Raw genomic sequence first — 25,222 nt, 5'->3', positions numbered from 1 at the left:
CACTCCACCTTATCTGCCAGTCTTGGCTCTGGAGGGGACACTGTCCAGGGTTCAGGGGGTCTCAGGGCTGTGATGACCCTTCAAACTGGACTCAAAGCCAATGTGGGTCAGTGGAAGCAACCCCTAACCCTATGGAATATGTAATGTATGTATGTTATTGATGCACTGCCTAAAAAAGTATATTTTCCATCATTCCATAGTCATTGCCGTGTTTCCCATCTCTAGAACAGCCTCCAGATGGCATCATTTCAACTAGAATTAACAAAAACATGTCCAACAGAGGCGCCCTGGGGGCACCTCCACCAATACATGCTTTTATCTATAAGAAGGGTCCCTCTCGTCTTCTTGTCTTGTTTGGGTGCTTTCATTTACTGACGCCTCCTTTACCTCAGGCCCTTCAAAACCATACAGCTAGACGCAGAGCTGATGACGTGTGATTGCTGCGTCACGCTTCACGCGAGCTCCAATCTCTTTACCACCTCCAGGAGTAAGTCCTGACCGCTCCCCTGGCGCCTTTCACAAGACACGTTCACAAAATGAATAACTAAAGCAAACGTAAGGGAGTCACCTTCACTGAAAGGCCAGTCACAGCAGGGTTCACCGCAGATACTGCCCAGGTACCACCTTCTGCCCATGAATACTGCCCAGGTACCACCTTCTACCCCTGGATACTGCCCAGGTAACACTTTCTACCCCTGGATACTGCCCAGGTACCACTTCTGCCCCAGGATACAGCCCAGGTACCACCGTCTGCCCCTGGATACTGCCCAGGTGCCACCATCTGCCCTTGGTTCTGGTGTCCTTAGGGCTCTGGTTCGGGTGTCCTTAGGGCTCCAGTTCCGGTGTCCTTAGGGCTCCGGTTCCGGTGTCCTTAGGGCTCCAGTTCCAGTGTCCTTAGGGCTCCAGAACCGGAGCCCTAAGGACACCCGAACTAGAGCCCTAAGGACACCGGAACTGGAGCCCGAAGGACACCGGAACTAGAGCCCTAAGAACACCGGAACTGGAGCCCTAAGGACACCGGAACCGGAGCCCTAAGAACACCGGAACTGGAGCCCTAAGGACACCGGAACCGGAGCCCTAAGGACACCGGAGCCCTAAGGACACCGGAACTGGAGCCCTAAGGACACCGGAACTGGAGCCCTAAGAACACCGGAACTAGAGCCCTAAGGACACCGGAACTAGAGCCCTAAGGACACCGGAACTAGAGCCCTAAGGACACCGGAGCTGAAGCCCTAAGGACACCGGAACTAGAGGCCTAAGGACACCGGAACTAGAGCCCTAAGAACACCGGAACCGGAGCCCTAAGGACACCGGAACTGGAGCCCTAAGGGCACCGGAACTGGAGCCCTAAGGACACCGGAACCGGAGCCCTAAGGACACCGGAACCAGAGACCTAAGGACACCGGAACCAGAGACCTAAGGACACAGGAACTGGAGCCCTAAGGACACAGGAACTGGAGCCCTAAGGACACCGGAACTAGAGCCCTAAGGACACAGGAACTAGAGCCCTAAGGACACCAGAACTGGAGCCCTAAGGACACTGGAGCTAGAGCCCTAAGGACACCAGAACTAGAGCCCTAAGGACACCAGAACTGGAGCCCTAAGGACACCAGAACTGGAGCCCTAAGGACGCCAGAACTGGAGCCCTAAGGACACCGGAACTAGAGCCCTAAGGACACCGGAACTAGAGCCCTAAAGACACCGGAACTAGAGCCCTAAGAACACCGGAACCGGAGCCCTAAGGACACCGGAACTGGAGCCCTAAGGACACTGGAACCGGAGCCCTAAGGACACCGGAACTAGAGCCCTAAGGACACCGGAACTAGAGCCCTAAGGACACCAGAACCGGAGCCCTAAGGACACCGGAACCGGAGCCCTAAGGACACCGGAACCGGAGCCCTAAGGACACCGGAACTAGAGCCCTAAGGACACCGGAACTAGAGCCCTAAGGACACCGGAGCTGAAGCTCTAAGGACACCGGAACTAGAGCCCTAAGGACACCGGAACTAGAGCCCTAAGGACACCGGAACTGGAGCCCTAAGGACACCGGAGCTCAAGTCCTAAGGACAACGGAACTGGAGCCCTAAGGACACCAGAACTGGAGCCCTAAGGACACCGGAACTAGAGCCCTAAGGACACCAGAACCAGAGCCCTAAGGACACCGGAGCTGAGCCCTAAGGACACCGTAACTGGAGCCCTAAGGACACCGTAACTAGAGCCCTAAGGACACCGGAACTGGAGCCCTAAGGACACCGGAACTGGAGCCCTAAGGACACCGGAGCTCAAGTCCTAAGGACAACGGAACTGGAGTCCTAAGGACAACGGAACTGGAGCCCTAAGAACACCGGAACTGGAGCCCTAAGGACAGCGGAACTGGAGCCCTAAGGACACCGGAACTGGAGCCCTAAGGACACCGGAACTGGAGCCCTAAGGACACCGGAGCTCAAGTCCTAAGGACAACGGAACTGGAGTCCTAAGGACAACGGAACTGGAGCCCTAAGAACACCGGAACTGGAGCCCTAAGGACACCGGAGCTCAAGTCCTAAGGACAACGGAACTGGAGCCCTAAGGACAGCGGAACTGGAGCCCTAAGGACAGCGGAACCAGAGACCTAAGGACACCGGAACCAGAGACCTAAGGACACCGGAACCAGAGACCTAAGGACACCGGAACCAGAGACCTAAGGACACCGGAACTAGAGCCCTAAGGACACCGGAACCAGAGACCTAAGGACACCGGAACTAGAGCCCTAAGGACAACAGAACTAGAGCCCTAAGGACACCGGAACTGGAGCCCTAAGGACACCGGAGCTCAAGTCCTAAGGACAACGGAACTGGAGCCCTAAGGACACCAGAACTGGAGCCCTAAGGACACCGGAACTGGAGCCCTAAGGACACCGGAGCTCAAGTCCTAAGGACAACGGAACTGGAGCCCTAAGGACACCGGAACCAGAGACCTAAGGACACCGGAACTAGAGCCCTATGACGGTGGCCACATCCAGGGCTTTGGTGAAGTTACAGGGCGATCCAGAGGCTGCTTCAATAAGGGTGCATTATGCCAAAATCCCAGGAGTCTTTATGGCAAAACCCTGGTTGGAAGCGACGGTGCCCGCTAGTCCTTCGGGCGGTTGTAAGCCTGAGCAACTGGGGGCTTGCCTGGTTACGCTCTGCCCCTAAAAAGGCATGAGTAAAAGGTATGGACTGGTGGTCTATAATGTGTAAAGGGGATAACCCCCACATTAATGGTAGCACCGAATGGACTGACCACGGTGCAGTTTGGCTCATCAGGTGGGCATGGCAGCTTAAGTTAGACACTGCTGCCTGCCCTTAGATCACCCGTAAGTTACCCCACCAAGGTGGCATACTCCTTGTATGTAATAAAGCTGCAGCAAACTTTCTCCAACAAAATCTTGTGTGGACGGTTTATTTTGCGCAGCACCACTAATTACTGTTGAGGGGGGGGGGTTGCCGATATCGGCACTATGCGGCTGCCCGTGGTGCACACAGTGGGCCCCTTAAGAGGGTGGCCCCCTAGTGCCTCTTCAGGCACCTCACCTCCCCTTGTTGCCGGGACCGCCTTCCTCAGGGAGTCCTCCCCTTGTGCCTAGCGCCTCTAATGCATCATTTCAGATGTGTGGTGGGCTGGGGACAGGTATTTAGGCCTGCCCCCACCCTCTGGCCACCCTCTTTGTCCCCCACTGGACACGCTGTCACCCTCCCAACCACTAACCCTGCGTGCCGGCGTGAGGGAGTCCCCCTGTGCCTGACGCCTCTATGGCGTCTTTTCAAGTGCGCGGTGGGCTGAGGACAGGTATAGACCTGCCCCACCCGCTGGCCACCCTCTAGTCCTTCAGCAGCAAACTTCCTCCAACAAAATTTTGTGTGGACTGTTTATTTTGCACAGCTTGACTAATTACTGTTGAGTGGGTGGGTTGCCGATATCAGCACTATGATGACGATGACAGGGACACACAGTTATGGTAGGTGAAACTGGCCCAGGGCACGTGCGCCCCGCCCCTTTTATTCGCAGGGTCGGTGACGCCTATGCTGGTGGGTGGGTGTTAGCATGGCCCCTAGGAATGTAGCATGCTACAAAACATGCAAATACATCGCGTTCCGTTAGAGCGCGGTCGTTTTCAACGACTGCGTTGTTACAACGCAATGCCATTACTACGCAAGTCATTACATCGACTTGCAGTAGATAGCGCTGTAACATTAGGAATGTATCATTTACTATTCCAATTCCAGCCTACGCAACAGTAGGGAAGGTGTTGGAATTGTAAATTATACTATTCCATATGTTAGAGCGCCATCTACTGCAAGTCGATGTAATGACTTGCGTAGTAATGGCATTACGTTGTAACAATGCGGTCGTTGTAACGACCGCGTTGTAAAGGCATCGCGATCTAATGACCGCGATGTAAAGGTTGTTTCCCGGCCCCTAGGGAGGGGGTGCTGCATGACATCTTGCAGGACACTACAGGTGCCTTATCTAGCGCCTCCGAGCCTCTGTATGATGCTGCACTAGTGCCTCTGAGTGCAGGCCCCTGGAAGTGGGGGTGCTGTGAGCTGGGGTGCTTCAATGGTCTCTTGCTCCCGGGGACAGAGGGCCGCGGCCTCTAAGGGGGAACAGGAATCGCCTCGACAGGAGTGCGACGGAAAATACATCCCTTAGGGGTGGTGAGTAATTTTGGCCGAGATTAAGGCCCGAGATTAAGGCCTTCGATTAAGGCCCTCTTTTTAATTCCAATGGGGTGGGTGACGTGCGTCCATTGAAACCCCACACATCTGTGGAGTTTTACCCAGAGATATCAACTGCTGAAAGCAGGTAAAATACTGGGGCAAGGTGGAGAATTACCAGGTGAATCGGACCTGGAAATACAAGTGCACCTGGTAAAACCTTGTTTATTCCAAGTGGTTCTAAAGGTTAAACTCAAAATCCTCATTAAATTTGAGCCAACCCACGGCCCCCAAAGTTACCAAACCGCTGGTGGCGTTAGCTCCGTACATGCGAAATTAACACCCGACCCCCATGAACACACATATCGGGGACCTGCACAGTGAGCCCTGAAATATGATAACCTGGAAACTATTGGACTGGAAGTGGACCGACTGAAATGGAAAAGGGTCTCATTTTGTTCTTACTCTTCAAAGGCATTACTAATTGCCAGACCTGATTTTTGTGCAACACTGACACCAAGTGGTGGCTATCGGTTATGACAGTAGCACACAGATAACACGGAATACAGACTACAAGCTATATAGCAAAGACAAGAGGCAGGGCTTCAAGTGGGATGAAAAAACTGGGGGGGGGGGGGGGGTCTCTCAAAGGGGCGTGGCCAATGTAATTAAGCGTGGATTAAAAACACACATGCTGACAATCTGTGCTTAGCATAGTATGCAGCCGACTTGTATTTTGCTGTTTCGGTCATTGCACCCAGATATATGATACAACAAGTAACATCATACCTGCAATAAGTCAGGACTATTGGCTTTGTCAATGGAAGATAAATAGGCAGCAACTATGGATTGTATATAATATTGAAAAAGCTTCCACTAACATCCCTGGTGACACCACGACAACGTTGCTGCCCCTGAGTTTCAAAAAGAGAAGGGAAATCCAGACAGAGAAAATTAGTCTTTAAAGGATTTCCCGTCCCCTACAACGCTCACCTGGCATGATGTCATGCTGTAACTTCTGCACTAGTGAGAAGGGAGGAGTGTGAGCACGCGCACACTAGTGAGAAGTGAGCAGGGTACATCGATGGGCCTGCTGTCACTGCAGTCCGGAAAAAAACGGACCGCTCTGCCAGGGCACAAAACAGAGCCTGATAGAGACCCGTTTCGAGGCCTCCTTTAAAAAACTACGGGTGCTCAGAGCCGGTGAGACCCGGCCCACTTAAAGCCCTGCCCTAGGCCCTTTTAAAACATACAGCTAGACGCAGAACTGATGACATGTGATTGCTGCGTCATGCGCGTTCGAATCCCTTTGCCACCTCCTGGGGTAAGCCCTGGCTGCTTGTTTTGAGGCCCCCATTAACCTGTTGGCTGCGTAGAACTTTCAGCTCCAGTGCTGAACATTTGAAAAACGGGTGGGGCAGCGTCGGCCAACGGACGTGCGCAGCACTACCAAGGTAGTGCTCGCGACGACCGTTGGCCGACGGCAGCAGCCAACAGGTTAAAAAAACTGCCAGGGCTCAGCGCCTGTGAGACCCGGCCCACTGAAAGCCCAGACAATAGGTCTGGGTTAATGACTGCAATGTGAGCACGTTAAAGCAAGACCAATGAAACAAATGAAAGGCTGTTTACGCTGTCTACACTGAGAGCTCCCGTGCCTTCAAATAAGTCCTGTTTTTGTTTCTAAGTCAAATAAAGATTGGGCAGCAAGAGGGTATCCTGGCTTTATGTCTTGACCTTCAAACTCAGCCTGCATTCCAGTCAATCTTTTTAGAACTCTCTTTTTCCCCATAGTTTTATGTAGCGCGAACTAGACCCGAAGATATCAGGTATCGGAGCGCTTTATATGAGCACCAGTTACGTTACACAAGGACACATACATTTTGTTAGAGAGGTTAAGTGATTTGCCCAGAATCACAGGATGTTGAGCATCGTTGCCGAGACTTGAACCCGGTTCCCCAGATTTGAGATCGACCGCCCTAGCTGTTAGGCCACATCCTTTCTTAAAATATTTGGGGAATTTTTGTACTTTCCCCAAAACCTTTCAGGATTGAGAGATGTAAATGAGCATTCTAGACACATTTTTTTTGGGGGGGGGAGGGGAGGGAGGAGGGGTGCACTACAATAAAAAGAGGACTGTATTGAGGTCAAGGAGCCAGACCTAAAAAGTACCCCTGATACAGAAGGGGCACCTCTGGGATTTCTGAGCTCACCCCTCACCCCCGGAAGCAGTGCAGGATGCGTTAAGGAATGCAGGGGCCAGAACACAGATCGGTGTGTACAATGTGAATTTGGCTCCCTTTTTTCAATTTTTACTGATTTTCACACAAATACAGTCAGAAAACCATTTATTTTGCTGTCTGTATTTATTTTTAAATGTGGATAAAAGCAGAAATTGGATTCTTTTTTGAGTGATTCTAAATGCTGCCAGTCATGGCTGCCAGGCCAATAGCTGTACAGATTGCCAGGTAAAGGGTTAAAGAACAATAAAGAGGCTTTAACAGCAGTGGATATGCACAACCTCGATACTAAAATGTTTATGTTTTCATATTAGTGCATTTATTTATCATCTGTGAGTGTTCGTATCATTGAAACCTATCAGGCATTCAAGCATGCATGCACCTTTATAGGGTACATAGATGTGGAAATATACTAGTTTCAACTTCATTTTTAACAAAACCCAAAATAAATTAAATACAGATAACATTAGTAAAAATGAATATGGATAAATACAGCCGGAGACATAAATAAAATGTAAAAAAATACAATGAAACCGGAGTGATGAACTTACCATGGCCTGCTCGATCTTGTTGTCGATCGCCACCATGCTGCTGCTGGAGCCACTGCAAGGGAGGGGGGAGGGGGAAGGGGTGGGGCGGGGGGGGGAGGGGGAAGGGGGTGGGGCGGGGGGAGGAAGGAGAGGGTACATGAGGGGACAGAGGAGGTGGGGTGAGAGGGGGCGGGAAGGAGCAGGTGAGGGGTGGTGAGAAAAGGAGGGTAGAGGAAGTGGAGAAGGAGAGAGGAGGAGAAAGAAGAAGGAACAGAAGAGAGAATGGGATGAAAGGAGGAGAGAGCGAGGTGCGAGGGCGTAAGGAGGAAGGAGTTTAAATATAGAGGAAATGATGGGCGGGAAGAGAGGGAAGTGAGGGAGAAGTGAGGGAGAAAAGAGGGAGCGCGGAGAGAAGGAATAGATGAAGAACAGGAAAAGAAAGCAAGAGAGGAGGAGGGTGAGAGGAGGAAGAGGAAACAAGATATATGAGGGAGAGAGATGGAATGAGGGGAGAGGAAGGGGAGTGGAAGGAGAGAAGGAAGGCAGAGAGGTGAGGGGGAGAGGAAAGAAAGGAGGGTGGGAAAGGCAAGAGGGTCAGTGAGAAGGGAAGAGAGAAAGAAAAAATAACCATTAGCGAGAGTATCTCTTGCACACAGACGCAGCCCCTCCCCTCACGCCCCTCAGTATCCAAGCTCTTGTGGGTACAGCGGCCTCAGTTTACTTCCGGTTCGTACCTCCTGGTCACTGCCCGGGCATGAAAGGCTCTGCCCCCAGCTGGGCTTGAATCCAGTGACAGTGGCTGGAAATGAAGGCCCAACCCCACTGGAAACAAACCCGTGGGGTTCAACACCCCAGAACCCCACTTGACTTTGGGTGAAGTTTTACATCACCAATGAATCTCTGAGATGGCGCCCATAGCTCCTTAAAGCCTGGACTTGCCAAGGTGCCGCCAGGTGAAGCCTGGACGGAGGCCACAGACCAGAGGGTGGAGTGTGGGGCTTTGTTTAATTACTCTATCCTGGCAAGGGAGGTGTGACCTCAATAGGTGGACCTTTACCTACAACAATCTCTACTACTCCAATTCCAAATAGCAGTGGGCAGTGGGCTCCGCTAGCTGAGTTTTACCAACTCCACGTTCCATTAGGAACACCGACTCCACCGTGTAGCGGAGTTAGCTCCTGCACCCACATCCCTTTTGTAAAACAACGTTACCTTTACATGCTAAAAACATATTGGCAATTCACAAGAGCGATGCCTTGAACACAAAGAGCATATCATGCTAAACGATTCAGTGGTCCTCATAGGACCACCCCAAGCAAAGTTACGGGCAAAAATACAATGCCAACCAAAGGCCCCGCAAAGCATTATGGGGCGAGATTCTAGAATGCAGTGAATATTATAGTATCGGCTCTCCCGCTGAGCCGGGAGAGCGCTACTGCTTGAGGAATGGTTTCCTCTAAGTCTGGTGGGTTTGATGGAGGGGCCCATCCCACCAGGCACCTCAACAGTGATTCTTGGTGGAGGGCAGCTCGGGGAGCCCACCCCGGCTGTCCTCGCCGGCTCCCTGCCCCAGCAGCACCAATGCGTGCTGCGTCAGTCAGGAGCCGGCAACAGCGGGCAGACGGCAGCCCTCTGAGGTCTCCTCCCCTCAGACAGCAGTACGGAGGAAACACAAGGGGTGGGGATGGGGTTCCAAGGACGCAAGGAGCCCAGACGCAAGGAGGAGGGCCGCCCGACGCCAGAGCAGGCCCGAGCTGCCCTCCACCAAGGGTCACTGTTGAGGTGCCCGGTGGGATGGGCCCCTCCGTCAGACCCACCAGACTTGGAGGAAACCATTCCTCAAGCAGCAGGGGCTCTCCCCGGCTCAGCGGGAGAGCCCATACTATAATATTCACTGCATTCTAGAATCTTGTCCCATAATGCTTTGCAGGGCCTTTGGTTGGGATTGTACTTTTGCCCATAACTTTCCTTGGGATGGTCCTAGTAGGATGGGACCACCACCGAATCGCTCAGCATGATGTGCTCGTTGTGTTCAAGGCATCTGCTTGGTCCTCTCCCTAGGTTGGGGAGGACCCCAAAATCATCACCTTTCTCACTGCTTGCTATATTTCCAATTTCACTTTTGTGAGAGAGCTATATGCTCTTTAGCATGGAAAGATAGAGCTGCTTGTTGTTTTACCAAATGTGTGTGAGGTTTTATTAATTAGGGTGGATCAGAGCAACAATGTCTGCTGAGTGTTCCTCTGCCCATGGAAGGAACCCTTGTTTCCGAATCCTTGTTTTCAACCCACGGTAGTTGCTATAACACTTTAAAATATAGACATGTACGTTCAAAGTACGGGTACTAATGACCTCAAAATGCTTATTTAAGACCCCATAATGTGGAGACTTCTTCTTTCAAAATGTTACAATGCCTTCGAACTAGAGGTATTGCTAACTACCAAATATTTTTTTAATAAAAGGTTCAAAATAAAGAAAATACCACCTTCAAAATATGATAGCGCCTTTGTACTGTAGGCAACACCAGCCTCAAAATGTTTTATAGCCTCTCGAAAAGCAGGAAAATGATCTTTCAGCAGATTATTTATAATAGGTCCCGAAGGTAGGTAAAGACACCTTCGAAACGCTGCTATAAAATGCAAGTTATATCACTTTCAAAGTATTGCTGTAACTTATTTAAAATGCAGGTATGTCGCCTTCCAACGTATGCCTCATCACATTCACAATGCAGGCGCTAACGACTTCCAACTTCTGGGATGTCACTTTTAATATGCTGGTATTAACGCCTTCCAATGTCTTACTTCCAAAATTAAGGTATTACCGACTTCCAACTTCTGTTACTTCACATTCAAAATGTGTATTTATTGCCTACTTCTTTACACACACTCTGTTGTAAAACACAAATATGAATTAGAAATGTTATTGCAGACCCACAATCCGGACATAGTCTTCTTGATGGAGACGTGGACGATGATACCTCAGTTCCAGATTGGAACGGTGCACAGACAAAATATCGACTACAAAATATCGAATGGACAAAATATCGAGTTAAAAATATCGACAACAATAAAATATCGATTACAAAAATATCGTTGGTCAAAATATCGTTTAAAATACTGATAAAAAAATATCGAGTACAAAAATATCGACTCAAAAAAAATCAATAATATGTAGAAAAAAGGTTAAAAAAATTTTTTTATTAATAGTAATATAAATTGTAGTTAATGTTTAGGAGCGGGATGTTGGGTTAATAGGGGATAAGGGTGGGGAGTAATTTAATAATAATTAATTAATTAATATATGTTTGTAAATATTTTTAATTAATTGGTAATTAATTCATAATAATTAGTTAATTAATGATTATAATTTTGTTCATATTTTTAATTAGTAATTAATTGGTAATTAAATAATATTAATTAGTTAATTACATTAATTAGAGTAATTTATTTATATATATATAATTTTTAGTTATGGTTAATTAATTGGGAAAAATAATATTAATTATTAAATTAAATTAATTACAGCTAATGTGCTAATATATTTACTTTATTGTTATTGTTAATTAATAATTATTTGGTAATTAAATAATATTAATTAATTTTAGGTAAAGGAGTATTTTTAGGGTTCAGGGTCAGTTTTGGGTTTTTGGGGAAAGGGGTATTTTTAGGGTTCAGGGTCAGTTTTCAGTTTTTGGGTAAAGGGGTATTTTTAGGGTTCAGGGTCAGTTTTCAGTTTTTGGGTAAAGGGGTATTTTTAGGGTTCAGGGTCAGTTTTCAGTTTTTGGGTAAAGGGGTATTTTTAGGGTTCAGGGTCAGTTTTCAGTTCTTGGGTAAAGGGGTATTTTTTGGGTTCAGGGTCAGTTTTCAGTTTTTGGCTAAAGGGGTATTTTTAGGGTTCAGGGTCAGTTTTCAGTTCTTGGGTAAAGGGGTATTTTTTGGGTTCAGGGTCAGTTTTCCCTACTGTTGCACCCACTGGAGTGGGAATAGTAATTTTAACCCCTACGCTATCCAACGCTTTCCCTACGCTTGCACTCTTTGGAGTGGGAATAGTATTTTTAACACTTCTGGTATCGTACGGTAATATAATAGTATCTTATTTAATTATAGTATGTTACTATATATATATATATATATATAGATATGTTTTAACAAATAAGATTGTAAAAAATTATTTTTATTATTTTCATTTATTATTTAATTATTATAAGTTAATTTAAGTATTTTTAAGTATATTTTAGTAATTAAATTTGAATATTAATTTAATTTAACACTGTTTTTAATAAAGTCGATATTTTTTACAACTATATTATTGTAAACGATATTTTGTACTTACCTGTTTGTAGATACAAACTCGATATTTTGACTGTCGATATTTTGTCCACGATATTTTTGCAAGTCGATATTTTGTCCCTCGATATTATTTCAGTGATCCGATTGGAACATTGCCCTGCCATCTGGTTATGCACTATAGAACCAAGACAGGCAAGAGAATAAGGGGGAGGCATAGAAATCATGTATAAAGACTATTTGACGATTCAAGCTGACGCAGAGGCGGTCATTCCGGCAGAAGCAATGGGTTTCTGCGTTAGGCTCAATGATACTTTCAAGTTTCAGGGCCTACTGGTGTGTATCGGCCGCCGGGGCCCGGAACTGCTTTTTCACAGGCTCTCCTGTCCTTTTTGGAGACATGCATAGACTGAATTTTTTACAATACTCTGGGATTTTAACTATCATCTGGAGTTCAATATAAATACTGACTCTTACTCTTACAGACTCTTAGACCATCTGGCGGCATACGGCCTCAGCCAGGTACTGTCTGAGCCTACACATCGGGCGGGACACACTCTGGACGGTCTTTTCTCTAAGAACTTATTTCAAAAAGCAAGGGTTGAGGCAGAAAAACAGCACCTACTTTCACCTGTGACTTAGGAGTTATGACGATGGTGCTTATGAATCCAAGGAACACAACCCCGTCTGTTCCTTCAAGGGCAAAGCCCAAAAAATGCAATGAACAATATGGAGTCAGCACCCATCTATGAAGTGTTCTTTAGCAGTCTCTATTGTTCTCAATATATATAAGAGTGCAAAGTCTTGTAATAAGAAAAAAGTCCGGACTGTGGCAGAGTTTCTTTTTCAGATTCTTTATTGTGGTAATCCAAGACAGGCAAAAAATCCAAGCACAAATTTGGATTTCCCTTCTTAGCCAACGCGTTTCGTCTCAAACACTGAGACTTCTTCAGGGCTCGAGTATCAGTAGTAGTCAAAAAACAATCTCAATACAGCAAAGTGAGATTCCTTGAGAATGGCAGCTTTATAATTCCTCTAGATCTTTGAAAAGTGAGATTAAGATAATGGCTCAAGGAATAACAGGGATTGTTGTTCTTGTTCTTGTCAGGCTGTTCACATTATACTTAGTCTTGTTAAAAAAAATAGGCATGGTAGCCAAAGGAGAATTGCGTGTCAGCGGTCAAACAGCATCTCAGATGCTGTTATTCCTTGAGCCATTCTCAAGGAATCTCACTTTGCTGTATTGAGATTGTTTTTTTTTTTAAATAATACTGATATTCGAGCCCTGAAGAAGTCGCAGTGTTTGAGATGAAACGCGTTGGCTAAGAAGGGAAATCCATATTTGTGCTTGGATTTTTTTGCCTGTCTTGGATTACCACAATAAAGAATTTGAAAAAGAAACTCTGCAACAGTCCGGACTTTTTTCTTATTACAAGACTTTGCATTCTTATATATATTGAGAACAATAGAGACTGCTAAAGAACACTTCATAGATGGGTGCTGACTCCATATTGTTCATTTTCTCTAAGAACCCTGATATTACATTGCCAGAGTTGAATCACTCCCCTGGACTGACCATAAGGCAGTTTACTTCGAGGCCAAGGTGAGGGCACCTAAAAAGCGTCGCCTTTTTAAAGCATCTAGAGTTATGTTCCGACGTTGGAATAAGGTAAAGGGTAGGGATTTAGAAGTTGCTCTCAATCACTCGCCTCCGACACTAGATAGTGGCAACGAGGTGGCAACCTCCCAGTTTAATGAGTGGATTCAGAGGGCGGCGATTGTGTTGCCCCAGAACAAACGGGAATGGCCAAAAGGCGCCCGCTGGCAACACCTTGGTATGGCCCTGAACTTAAATGTTTAAAGGTGGAATGTAGAAGATTTGAGCGCCTCTGGGGAGTAGATTATAGCAAGGAGAGCAAACATGCATACAACGGGGCTCTGAAACAGTACAAGGAGGCTATTCTTGAAGCAAAACAGGCATATTTTACGGCAAAGATTCAAGAGGCAGGAAACTCAGCCAAAGAACTTTTTCAATCAGTTACATTTTTAGCTAAACCACAGCTGGCTAATATGTTTAAACCAGACCAGGCATTTTGTAATCAGCTAGAGACCTTCTTTCAGAATAAGGTGCAAGTGATATAGAATAATCTTGCCAATTCATCGAACAGCATGGCACATAACAATCAATCACCCTCTGTGGTGGAGACAGAGCAGTGTAAGTTAACATGCTTTAAACCACTTTCGGCAGACTAAGTAATTAACCTCCTTCAAGCGATAAAATCTGGGTCACCTAATGACCCTTGGCCCCCCCCCCCCCGCTATTATGCACTTGGCCGCCGAGAAGATCAGCGAGACACTTGCCCCCCTGATCAATCAAGTTCTGGCATCTGGGATCTACCCTGCGGCATGGAAGACAGCGTGTACTAGGACAGTCCTGAAGAAGACAACGTTAGACCCCACTGAGCGTAAAAACTATCGCCCGATCGCGGGCCTACCCTTTGCATCCAAGATCCTTGAAAAGTCGGTCAACAAGACACTGACCGACTATCTAGACACCAGCAGGTTACTAGCTCCTACGCAGCATGGTTTTCGACCATGTCACTCCACTGAGTCTGCTCTGATTGCGGCCACAGAGGGGATCCGGAGAGTGGTGGATGGGGGGGCAGGGCTATTCTCGTTCTCCTGGATTTGTCGGCCGCATTCAACACCGTGAATCATACGGTGTTGGTGCGGCGGCTGCTGGAGGTAGGAATTGGTGAGTCGGCCCTGGCACTCCTCTCCTCTTTTCTAGAGGACAGGAAATCGAGTTTGAGCTGGGACGGCTTACAATCTGACAGTTTCCATCTGCCCTGTGGTGTCCCACAGGGATCGGCTCTGTCCCCGACGTTATTCAACATCTATGTGACGCCACTGGCAAGACACGTCAGGAAACATGGTTTCACATTTGTGTCCTCCGCTGATGACTCACAATTGGTGATATCTTTGTCGGACAAGCCTGGGATCTCAGCTGCTCGCTTCTAAGCCTGTCTAAAGGTTATCATGAACTGGATGAGCCTATGTTTCTTGAAGGTCAATACAGAAAAAAACGAAGTGATAGAGTGTGGCGATGGGAAGTCATTGTGGAACAATTCCTGGTGGCCGTCGGAGAAGGGCGAATGTCCCCGCCCCTTCGGGAAGGTCAGGATTCTTGGAGTCATCTTTGATGACAAGTTTAATCTGTCGGCGCAGGTCAATAGTCTAACGTCTGCCAGTTTCTTTCTGTTAAAGACCCTTCGTAAGATCTTTCCTTTTATCCCTCCCAAACTACAGAAGGCGGTAATGGTTGCTCTCTTTCTGTCCAAATTGGATTACTGTAACGCGCTATTCTTGGGTATCGATAAAACCAAGATAAAAAAACTGCAATCGTTACAGAATGCCACAGCACGATTTAGGTCCTTGTCCAGTTGTGCAGCAAAACTATTGAACAAACTGCCAGTGTCTCTGAGAATACAACCCAATCTATTACTTTTCAGGAAAGCTCTGAAAACTCAGCTATTTAGACCCGAGCAGACCCAGCTTAGTCTCAGCTCTTCGCTTACACACACTAGCGCCAAGACGCCCAGGCATTCAAGCGCTTAATAAGCTCCATATCATCATCATCATCAAAATGCAGGTAATACCGTCCCCCAACCTCTGTTACATCACATTCAAAATTCAGGTAACACCGCCTTCCATGTCTGTTACATCCGAAATGCAGGTATTACCGCCTTCCAACATGTGTTACATCACATTCAAAATGAGGGACTACCGCCTTCCAACGTCTGTTACATTCAAAATGCAGCTAATGCCCCCTTCAAAATGAGGGTGTAACATTTTTAAAATGCAGGCAATAAAACCTTTAAAACGTAACAACTCTTGGAAGAGCAGGCACCTCCGCCTTCTAAAGCTAATATCTTTCCAAAGGCAGATGACCCCCGCCTCGAAGTGTGTTATTGCACCCCCAGAGTGCCGGCAATGCTGCCCGGCTGCGGCCTTCACCATGCGACCACTCTTTCAAAGGGGGGGTTGACGCCGAATTCACAATGTGTTAGAACTGATTTAAAAGCAGCTCTCCCGCCTTCAAAGGAAGCAGCAACATCTTCAAATATACCACCCTGAGAAGGATGCTTATCACCTTTGAAGGACTGGCAGTGCCAGTTTTATAGGGCTGCGATAATGCGTCAGAATGCAAGTAGTTGACCCAGTGTGCCCACAGCGGTACTACGGGGCCCCGGAGTCCCCACTCCATGCCACCAACAGCAAGGGCCAGGGTGCCCACCTCGGGACCCGTGTTCTCACTCTCTCCTCAGTGCCAACACCCCCAGGGGCCAGGGTGCCCACCTCAGGACCCCTGTTCTTACTCTCTCCTCAGTGCCAACACCCCCAGGGGCCAGGGTGCCCACCTCAGGACCCCTGTTCTTACTCTCTCCTTAGTGCCAACACCCCCAGGGGCCAGGGTGCCCACCTCAGGACCCCTGTTCTTACTCTCTCCTCAGTGCCAACACCCCCGGGGGCCAGGGTGCCCACCTCAGGACCCCTGTTCTCACTCTCTCACTAGTGCCATCACCCCCAGTGCCAGGGTGCCCACCTCGGGACCCCTGTTCTCACTCTCTCAATAGTGCCAACACCCCCAGGGGCCAGGGTGCCCACCTCGGGACCCCTGTTCTCACTCTCTCCTCAGTGCCATCACCCCCAGGGGCCAGGGTGCCCACCTCGGGACCCCTGTTCTTACTCTCTCCTCAGTGCCAACACCCCCAGGGGCCAGGGTGCCCACCTCGGGACCCCTGTTCTTACTCTCTCCTCAGTGCCAACACCCCCAGGGGCCAGGGTGCCCACCTCGGGACCCCTGTTCTTACTCTCTCCTCAGTGCCAACACCCCCAGGGGCCAGGGTGCCCACCTCGGGACCCCTGTTCTCACTCTCTCAATAGTGCCAACACCCCCAGGGGCCAGGGTGCCCACCTCGGGACCCCTGTTCTTACTCTCTCCTCAGTGCCACCACCCCCAAGGGCCAGGGTGCCCACCTCGGGACCCCTGTTCTTACTCTCTCCTCAGTGCCACCACCCCCAGGTCCCAGGGTGCCCACCTCGGGACCCCTGTTCTTACTTTCTCCTCAGTGCCACCACCCCCAAGGGCCAGGGTGCCCACCTCGGGACCCCTGTTCTTACTCTCTCCTCAGTGCCACCACCCCCAGGTCCCAGGGTGCCCACCTCGGGACCCCTGTTCTTACTCTCTCCTCAGTGCCACCACCCCCAAGGGCCAGGGTGCCCACCTCAGGACCCCAGTTCTTACTCTCTCCTCAGTGCCACCACCCCCCAGTGCCAGGGTGCCCACCTCGGGACCCCTGTTCTTACTCTCTCCTCAGTGCCATCACCCCCAGTGCCAGGGTGCCCACCTCGGGACCCCTTTTTCTCTCTCTCTGTCACTAGTTATACCACCCCCCTGTGCCAGGGTGCCCACCTCAGGACCCCTGTTCTTACTCTCTCCTCAGTGCCATCACCCCCAGTGCCAGGGTGCCCACCTCAGGACCCCTGTTCTCACTCTCTCAATAGTGCCAACACCCCCAGGGGCCAGGGTGCCCACCTCGGGACCCCTGTTCTTACTCTCTCCTCAGTGCCAACACCCCCAGGGGCCAGGGTGCCCACCTCGGGACCCCTGTTCTTACTCTCTCCTCAGTGCCAACACCCCCAGGGGCCAGGGTGCCCACCTCGGGACCCCTGTTCTCACTCTCTCAATAGTGCCAACACCCCCAGGGGCCAGGGTGCCCACCTCGGGACCCCTGTTCTTACTCTCTCCTCAGTGCCAACACCCCCAGGGGCCAGGGTGCCCACCTCGGGACCCCTGTTCTTACTCTCTCCTCAGTGCCAACACCCCCAGGGGCCAGGGTGCCCACCTCGGGACCCCTGTTCTCACTCTCTCAATAGTGCCAACACCCCCAGGGGCCAGGGTGCCCACCTCGGGACCCCTGTTCTTACTCTCTCCTCAGTGCCACCACCCCCAAGGGCCAGGGTGCCCACCTCGGGACCCCTGTTCTTACTCTCTCCTCAGTGCCACCACCCCCAGGTCCCAGGGTGCCCACCTCGGGACCCCTGTTCTTACTTTCTCCTCAGTGCCACCACCCCCAAGGGCCAGGGTGCCCACCTCGGGACCCCTGTTCTTACTCTCTCCTCAGTGCCACCACCCCCAAGGGCCAGGGTGCCCACCTCGGGACCCCTGTTCTTACTCTCTCCTCAGTGCCACCACCCCCAGGTCCCAGGGTGCCCACCTCGGGACCCCTGTTCTTACTCTCTCCTCAGTGCCACCACCCCCAAGGGCCAGGGTGCCCACCTCAGGACCCCAGTTCTTACTCTCTCCTCAGTGCCACCACCCCCCAGTGCCAGGGTGCCCACCTCGGGACCCCTGTTCTTACTCTCTCCTCAGTGCCATCACCCCCAGTGCCAGGGTGCCCACCTCGGGACCCCTTTTTCTCTCTCTCTGTCACTAGTTATACCACCCCCCTGTGCCAGGGTGCCCACCTCAGGACCCCTGTTCTTACTCTCTCCTCAGTGCCATCACCCCCAGTGCCAGGGTGCCCACCTCAGGACCCCTGTTCTCACTCTCTCCCTCGTGCCATCACCCCCAGTGCCAGGGTGCCCACCTCAGGACCCCTGTTCTCACTCTCTCCCTCGTGTCACCACCCCCAGGGGCCAGGGTGCCCACCTCAGGACCCCTGTTCTTACCCTCCCCCTAGTGCCACCCCCCCCCACCCCAGTGCCCACCTCAGGGTCCCTGTTCTCTCTCCCTCGTGCCCCTCCGCCCCCCCCCCCCCTCCCCAGTGCCAGGGGTGCCACCCCTCTCCACGCGCCCCTCTCACCTGTGGAATATCAGCAGCATGGAGAGCAGGTTCTTGTCCATGGTGCTCCTGAAGGCGGTCTTCTTGGCGCGTCTCCTGGGGCTCTCGCTGCCAGGACGCCCCGCTGTGCCCCCCTGTGCCCGGCCCGGGGAGCTGGCCCGAGACCCGCACCGGCGGGCAGCCAGCGGGGAGTGGCAGCCGCAGGGGGGAGGGTCCTTGCGGGTCTCGAAGGTGCTCACCATGCTCTTCACAGACACGCCGAGCCCAGACATAGCGCCCACACCCAGGCGCCCAACTGTGCCCCTTCAGGCGCCAAATGTAAACCTGGCACCTGGAGGGTACTCTACGATGCCACCTAGAGCGGGTGAAGTAGCGCAGTGGGTAATGCACCCCGGGTCACAAGTGTGCCAGCCCAGGAGGATAGCTCACTCGGGTAATGCACCAGCTGCTGAGAGCGCTGCTGAACCCGCAGGACACAATCCCCACTCCCAGTAAGATAACTCAGGAGGTTGACGGGCTGCTCCAGAGGCGTCTGAGTAACCTGCCAATCACAGCTTCCAGTCCCATAAGGTAACTCAGGAGGTTGATGGGCTGCTCCAGAGGCGTCTGTGTAACCTGTCAATCACAGCTTCCAGTCCCATAAAGGTAACTCAGGAGGTTGATGGCTGCTCCAGAGGCGTCCATGTAAGCTGTCAATCGCAGCTTCTTGTTCCAGTAAGACAGTTCACATGGTCGGTGCACCTGCTGAAGAGATCCGTGTTTGCCCGCAGGGCAGTTTCCAATCCTAGTGCGACAGCTCCAAAGGTTAATGCACGTGCAGACGAAATACGCGTGCAACGCTGCAAGTTCTCAGAAGGCTCTGGGGTGATGCGGATATCATACGCAGTCTCCACTCCCAGGAAGATAGTTCTGGGGTCGATGCGCCTGCTGCTCAGACCTGCGTGTGACCTGCAGCTCAGTGGCCCTAGTGCCGCCGCGGGCGCCTCCTGCCCTGTCCCACAGGAGGGGGCCGCCGGCGAGAGTCGGATACAAGAAGGTCCTGTTAATGTTATTGTTAGCGCGGATGGCGACGACTCCGGCCCCGCTCCGAGGGACCCTCCAGGCACTGGACGGCAGCACAAGGGCCCTCTGTCCCCAGCCTGGCCGCCCTCACCCACCACTGGCGGCGGCACAGAGGAGAGGGCTGGCACCCGGGCAGGGGGAGGGTGGGAGAGTGGGTGCTGGAATGGCTGCCAGGGCCCTCTGTGCCAAGGAGCGCGCATAAGAAGTGTTGTTACTGGTCACTTTTAGTGTAACAGCACTGCAGAGAGCGCTGGCTCTGTTCACTACTAGTGTAGCACCACTGCAGAGCACTAGCTCTGTTCACTACTAGTGTAGCACCACAGCAGAGAGCACTGGCTCTGTTCACTACTAGTGTAGCACCACTGCAGAGAGCACTGACTCTGTTCACTACTAGTGTAGCACCACTGCAGAGAGCACTGACTCTGTTCACTACTAGTGCAGCACCACTGCAGAGAGCACTGACTCTGTTCACTACTAGTGTAGCACCACAGCAGAGAGCACTGGCTCTGTTCACTACTAGTGTAGCACCACTGCAGAGAGCGCTGGCTCTGTTCACTACTAGTGTAGCACCACAGCAGAGAGCACTGGCTCTGTTCACTACTAGTGTAGCACCACTGCAGAGAGCACTGACTCTGTTCACTACTAGTGTAGCAGCACTGCAGAGAGCACTGACTCTGTTCACTACTAGTGTAGCACCACTGCAGAGAGCACTGACTGTTCACTACTAGTGTAGCACCACTGCAGAGAGCACTGACTCTGTTCACTACTAGTGTAGCACCACTGCAGAGAGCGCTGGCTCTGTTCACTACTAGTGTGGCACCACTGCAGAGAGCACTGGTACTGTTCACTACTAGTGTAGCACCACAGCAGAGAGCACTGGCTCTGTTCACTACTAGTGTGGCACCACTGCAGAGAGCGCTGGCTCTGTTCACTATTAGTGTGGCACCACTGCAGAGAGCGCTGGCTCTGTTCACTACTGGTGTAGCACCACTGCAGAGAGTGTTGGCTCTGTTCACTACTAGTGTAGCACCACTGCAGAGAGCGCTGGCTCTGTTCACTACTAGTGTAGCAGCACTGCATAGCGTGCTGACTCTGTTCACTACTGGTGTAGCACCACTACAGAGAGCGCTGGCTCTGTTCACTACTGGTGTAGCACCACTGCAGAGAGCGCTGGCTCTTTTCACTACTGGTGTAGCAGCACTGCAGAGAGCATTGGCTCTGTTCACTACTAGTGTGGGACCACTGCAGAGAGCACTGGTACTGTTCACTACTAGTGTGGCACTACTGCAGAGAGTGCTGGCTCTGTTCACTACTAGTGTGGCACCACTTCAGAGAGTGCTGGCTCTGTTCACTACTAGTGTGGCACCACTGCAGAGAGTGCTGGCTCTGTTCACTACTAGTGTAGCACCACTGCAGAGAGCACTGACTCTGTTCACTACTAGTGTAGCACCACTGCAGAGAGCGCTGGCTCTGTTCACTACTAGTGTGGCACCACTGCAGAGAGCACTGGTACTGTTCACTACTAGTGTAGCACCACAGCAGAGAGCACTGGCTCTGTTCACTACTAGTGTGGCACCACTGCAGAGAGCGCTGGCTCTGTTCACTATTAGTGTGGCACCACTGCAGAGAGCGCTGGCTCTGTTCACTACTGGTGTAGCACCACTGCAGAGAGCGCTGGCTCTGTTCACTACTAGTGTAGCAGCACTGCATAGCGTGCTGACTCTGTTCACTACTGGTGTAGCACCACTACAGAGAGCGCTGGCTCTGTTCACTACTGGTGTAGCACCACTGCAGAGAGCGCTGGCTCTGTTCACTACTGGTGTAGCAGCACTGCAGAGAGCATTGGCTCTGTTCACTACTAGTGTGGGACCACTGCAGAGAGCACTGGTACTGTTCACTACTAGTGTGGCACTACTGCAGAGAGTGCTGGCTCTGTTCACTACTAGTGTGGCACCACTGCAGAGAGTGCTGGCTCTGTTCACTACTAGTGTGGCACCACTGCAGAGAGTGCTGGCTCTGTTCACTACTAGTGTGGCACCACTGCAGAGAGTGCTGGCTCTGTTCACTACTAGTGTAATGCCACTGCAGTGAGCGCTGGCTCTGTTCACTACTAGTGTAGCACCACTGCAGAGAGCACTGGCACTGTTCACTACTAGTGTGGCACCACTGCAGAGAGTGCTGGCTCTGTTCACTACTAGTGTGGCACCTCTACAGAGAGCGCTGGCTCTGTTCACTATTAGTGTGGCACCACTGCAGAGAGCGCTGGCTCTGTTCACTACTGGTGTAGCACCACTGCAGAGAGTGTTGGCTCTGTTCACTACTAGTGTAGCACCACTGCAGAGAGAGCTGGCTCTGTTCACTACTAGTGTGGCACCTCTACAGAGAGCGCTGGCTCTGTTCACTATTAGTGTGGCACCACTGCAGAGAGCGCTGGCTCTGTTCACTACTAGTGTAGCGGCACAGCAGAGAGCGCTGGCTCTGTTCACTATTAGTGTAGCACCACTGCAGAGAGCGCTGGCTCTGTTCACTACTAGTGTAGCACCACTGCAGAGAGCGCTGGCTCTGTTCACTACTAGTGTAGCAGCACTGCATAGCGTGCTGACTCTGTTCACTACTGGTGTAGCACCACTACAGAGAGCGCTGGCTCTGTTCACTACTAGTGTAGCACCACTGCAGATAGTGCTGGCTCTGTTCACTACTAGTGTGGCACCACTGCAGAGAGCACTGGCTCTGTTCACTACTAGTGTGGCACCACTGCAGAGAGCACTGGCTCTGTTCACTACTAGTGTGGCACCACTGCAGAGAGTGCTGGCTCTGTTCACTACTAGTGTAGCAGCATTGCATAGCGTGCTGACTCTGTTCACTACTGGTGTAGCACCACTACAGAGAGCGCTGGCTCTGTTCACTACTAGTGTAGCACCACTGCAGAGAGCGCTGGCTCTGTTCACTACTGGTGTAGCAGCACTGCAGAGAGCGTTGGCTCTGTTCACTACTAGTGTAGGACCACTGCAGAGAGCACTGGTACTGTTAACTACTAGTGTGGCACCACTGCAGAGAGTGCTGGCTCTGTTCACTACTTGTGTGGCATCACTGCAGAGATTGCTGGCTCTGTTCACTACTCGTGTAATGCCACTGCAGAGAGCGCTGGCTCTGTTCACTACTGGTGTAGCACCACTGCAGAGAGTGCTGGCTCTGTTCACTACTAGTGTGGCACCACTGCAGAGAGCGCTGGCTCTGTTCACTACTAGTGTGGCACCACTGCAGAGAGCGCTGGCTCTGTTCACTACTAGTGTAGCAGCACTGCATAGCGTGCTGACTCTGTTCACTACTGGTGTAGCACCACTACAGAGAGCGCTGGCTCTGTTCACTACTAGTGTAGCACCACTGCAGAGAGCGCTGGCTCTGTTCACTACTGGTGTAGCAGTACTGCAGAGAGCATTGGCTCTGTTCACTACTAGTGTGGGACCACTGCAGAGAGCACTGGTACTGTTCACTACTAGTGTGGCACTACTGCAGAGAGTGCTGGCTCTGTTCACTACTAGTGTGGCACCAATGCAGAGAGTGCTGGCTCTGTTCAATACTAGTGTGGCACCACTGCAGAGAGTGCTGGCTCTGTTCACTACTAGTGTGGCACCACTGCATAGAGTGCTGGCTCTGTTCACTACTAGTGTAATGCCACTGCAGTGAGCGCTGGCTCTGTTCACTACTAGTGTAGCACCACTGCAGAGAGCACTGGTACTGTTCACTACTAGTGTTGCACCACTGCAGAGAGTGCTGGCTCTGTTCACTACTAGTGTGGCACCTCTACAGAGAGCGCTGGCTCTGTTCACTATTAGTGTGGCACCACTGCAGAGAGCGCTGGCTCTGTTCACTACTGGTGTAGCACCACTGCAGAGAGTGTTGGCTCTGTTCACTACTAGTGTAGCACCACTGAAGAGAGAGCTGGCTCTGTTCACTACTAGTGTGGCACCTCTACAGAGAGCGCTGGCTCTGTTCACTATTAGTGTGGCACCACTGCAGAGAGCGCTGGCTCTGTTAACTACTAGTGTAGCGGCACAGCAGAGAGCGCTGGCTCTGTTCACTATTAGTGTAGCACCACTGCAGAGAGCGCTGGCTCTGTTCACTACTAGTGTAGCACCACTGCAGAGAGCGCTGGCTCTGTTCACTACTATTGTAGCAGCACTGCAGAGAGCATTGGCTCTGTTCACTACTGGTGTAGCACCACTGCAGAGAGCACTGGTACTGTTCACTACTAGTGTGGCACCACTGCAGAGAGTGCTGGCTCTGTTCACTACTAGTGTAGCACCACTGCAGAGAGCACTGGCTCTGTTCACTACTAGTGTAGCGGCACAGCAGAGAGCGCTGGCTCGGTTCACTACTAGTGTAGCACCACTGCAGCGAGCGCTGGCTCTGTTCACTATTAGTGTAGCACCACAGCAGAGAGCGCTGGCTCTGTTCACTACTAGTGTAGCGGCACAGCAGAGAGCACTGGCTCTGTTCACCACTAGTGTAGCACCACAGCAGAGAGCGCTGGCTCTGTTCACTACTAGTGTAGCACCACTGCAGAGCACTGGCTCTGTTCACTACTAGTGTAGCACCACTGCAGAGAGCACTGGCTCTGTTCACTACTAGTGTAGCACCACTGCAGAGCGCTGGCTCTGTTCACTACTAGTGTAATGCCACTGCAGAGAGTGCTGGCTCTGTTCACTACTAGTGTAATGCCACTGCAGAGAGCGCTGGCTCTGTTCACTATTAGTGTGGCACCACAGCAGAGAGCGCTGGCACTGTTCACTACTAGTGTAGCACCACTGCAGATAGTGCTGGCTCTGTTCACTACTAGTGTGGCACCACTGCAGAGAGCACTGGCTCTGTTCACTACTAGTGTGGCACCACTGCAGAGAGTGCTGGCTCTGTTCACTACTAGTGTAGCACCACTGAAGAGAGCGCTGGCTCTGTTCACTACTGGTGTAGCAGCACTGCAGAGAGCGTTGGCTCTGTTCACTACTAATGTAGGACCACTGCAGAGAGCACTGGTACTGTTAACTACTAGTGCGGCACCACTGCAGAGAGTGCTGGCTCTGTTCACTACTAGTGTGGCATCACTGCAGAGATTGCTGGCTCTGTTCACTACTCGTGTAATGCCACTGCAGAGAGCGCTGGCTCTGTTCACTACTAGTGTAGCACCACTGCAGAGAGCACTGGTACTGTTCACTACTAGTGTGGCACCACTGCAGAGAGTGCTGGCTCTGTTCACTACTAGTGTGGCACCACTGCAGAGAGCGCTGGCTCTGTTCACTACTAGTGTGGTACCACTGCAGAGAGCGCTGGCTCTGTTCACTACTAGTGTGGCACCACTGCAGAGAGCGCTGGCTCTGTTCACTACTAGTGTGGTACCACTGCAGCGAGCGCTGGCTCTGTTCACTACTAGTGTGGCACCACTGCAGAGAGCGCTGGCTCTGTTCACTACTAGTGTAGCAGCACTGCATAGCGTGCTGACTCTGTTCACTACTGGTGTAGCACCACTACAGAGAGCGCTGGCTCTGTTCACTACTAGTGTAGCACCACTGCAGAGAGCGCTGG

General features: G+C 51.2%; 1 protein-coding gene across 2 annotated transcripts in view; it reads right to left on the bottom strand.

Moving 5' to 3' along the window:
- Nucleotides 1-25,222, bottom strand: part of TSC22D4 (TSC22 domain family member 4) — a 364,865-nt gene that overhangs the window by 16,007 nt on the left and 323,636 nt on the right. Inside the window, exon 4 of one of the 2 annotated variants that reach the window (XM_086946196.1) lies at nucleotides 7,468-7,519. In XM_086946196.1, coding sequence (XP_086802322.1) covers nucleotides 7,468-7,519 — 52 coding nt within the window. The remainder of the gene's footprint in view (nucleotides 1-7,467; nucleotides 7,520-25,222) is intronic. The other variant, XM_086946197.1, reaches the window with a different exon arrangement.

Source organism: Lissotriton vulgaris, chromosome 12 (assembly GCF_964263255.1).
Source record: "Lissotriton vulgaris chromosome 12, aLisVul1.2, whole genome shotgun sequence".
In the NCBI taxonomy this organism is placed as follows: domain Eukaryota; kingdom Metazoa; phylum Chordata; class Amphibia; order Caudata; family Salamandridae; genus Lissotriton; species Lissotriton vulgaris.
This window is presented reverse-complemented; position numbering and strand designations above follow the sequence as displayed.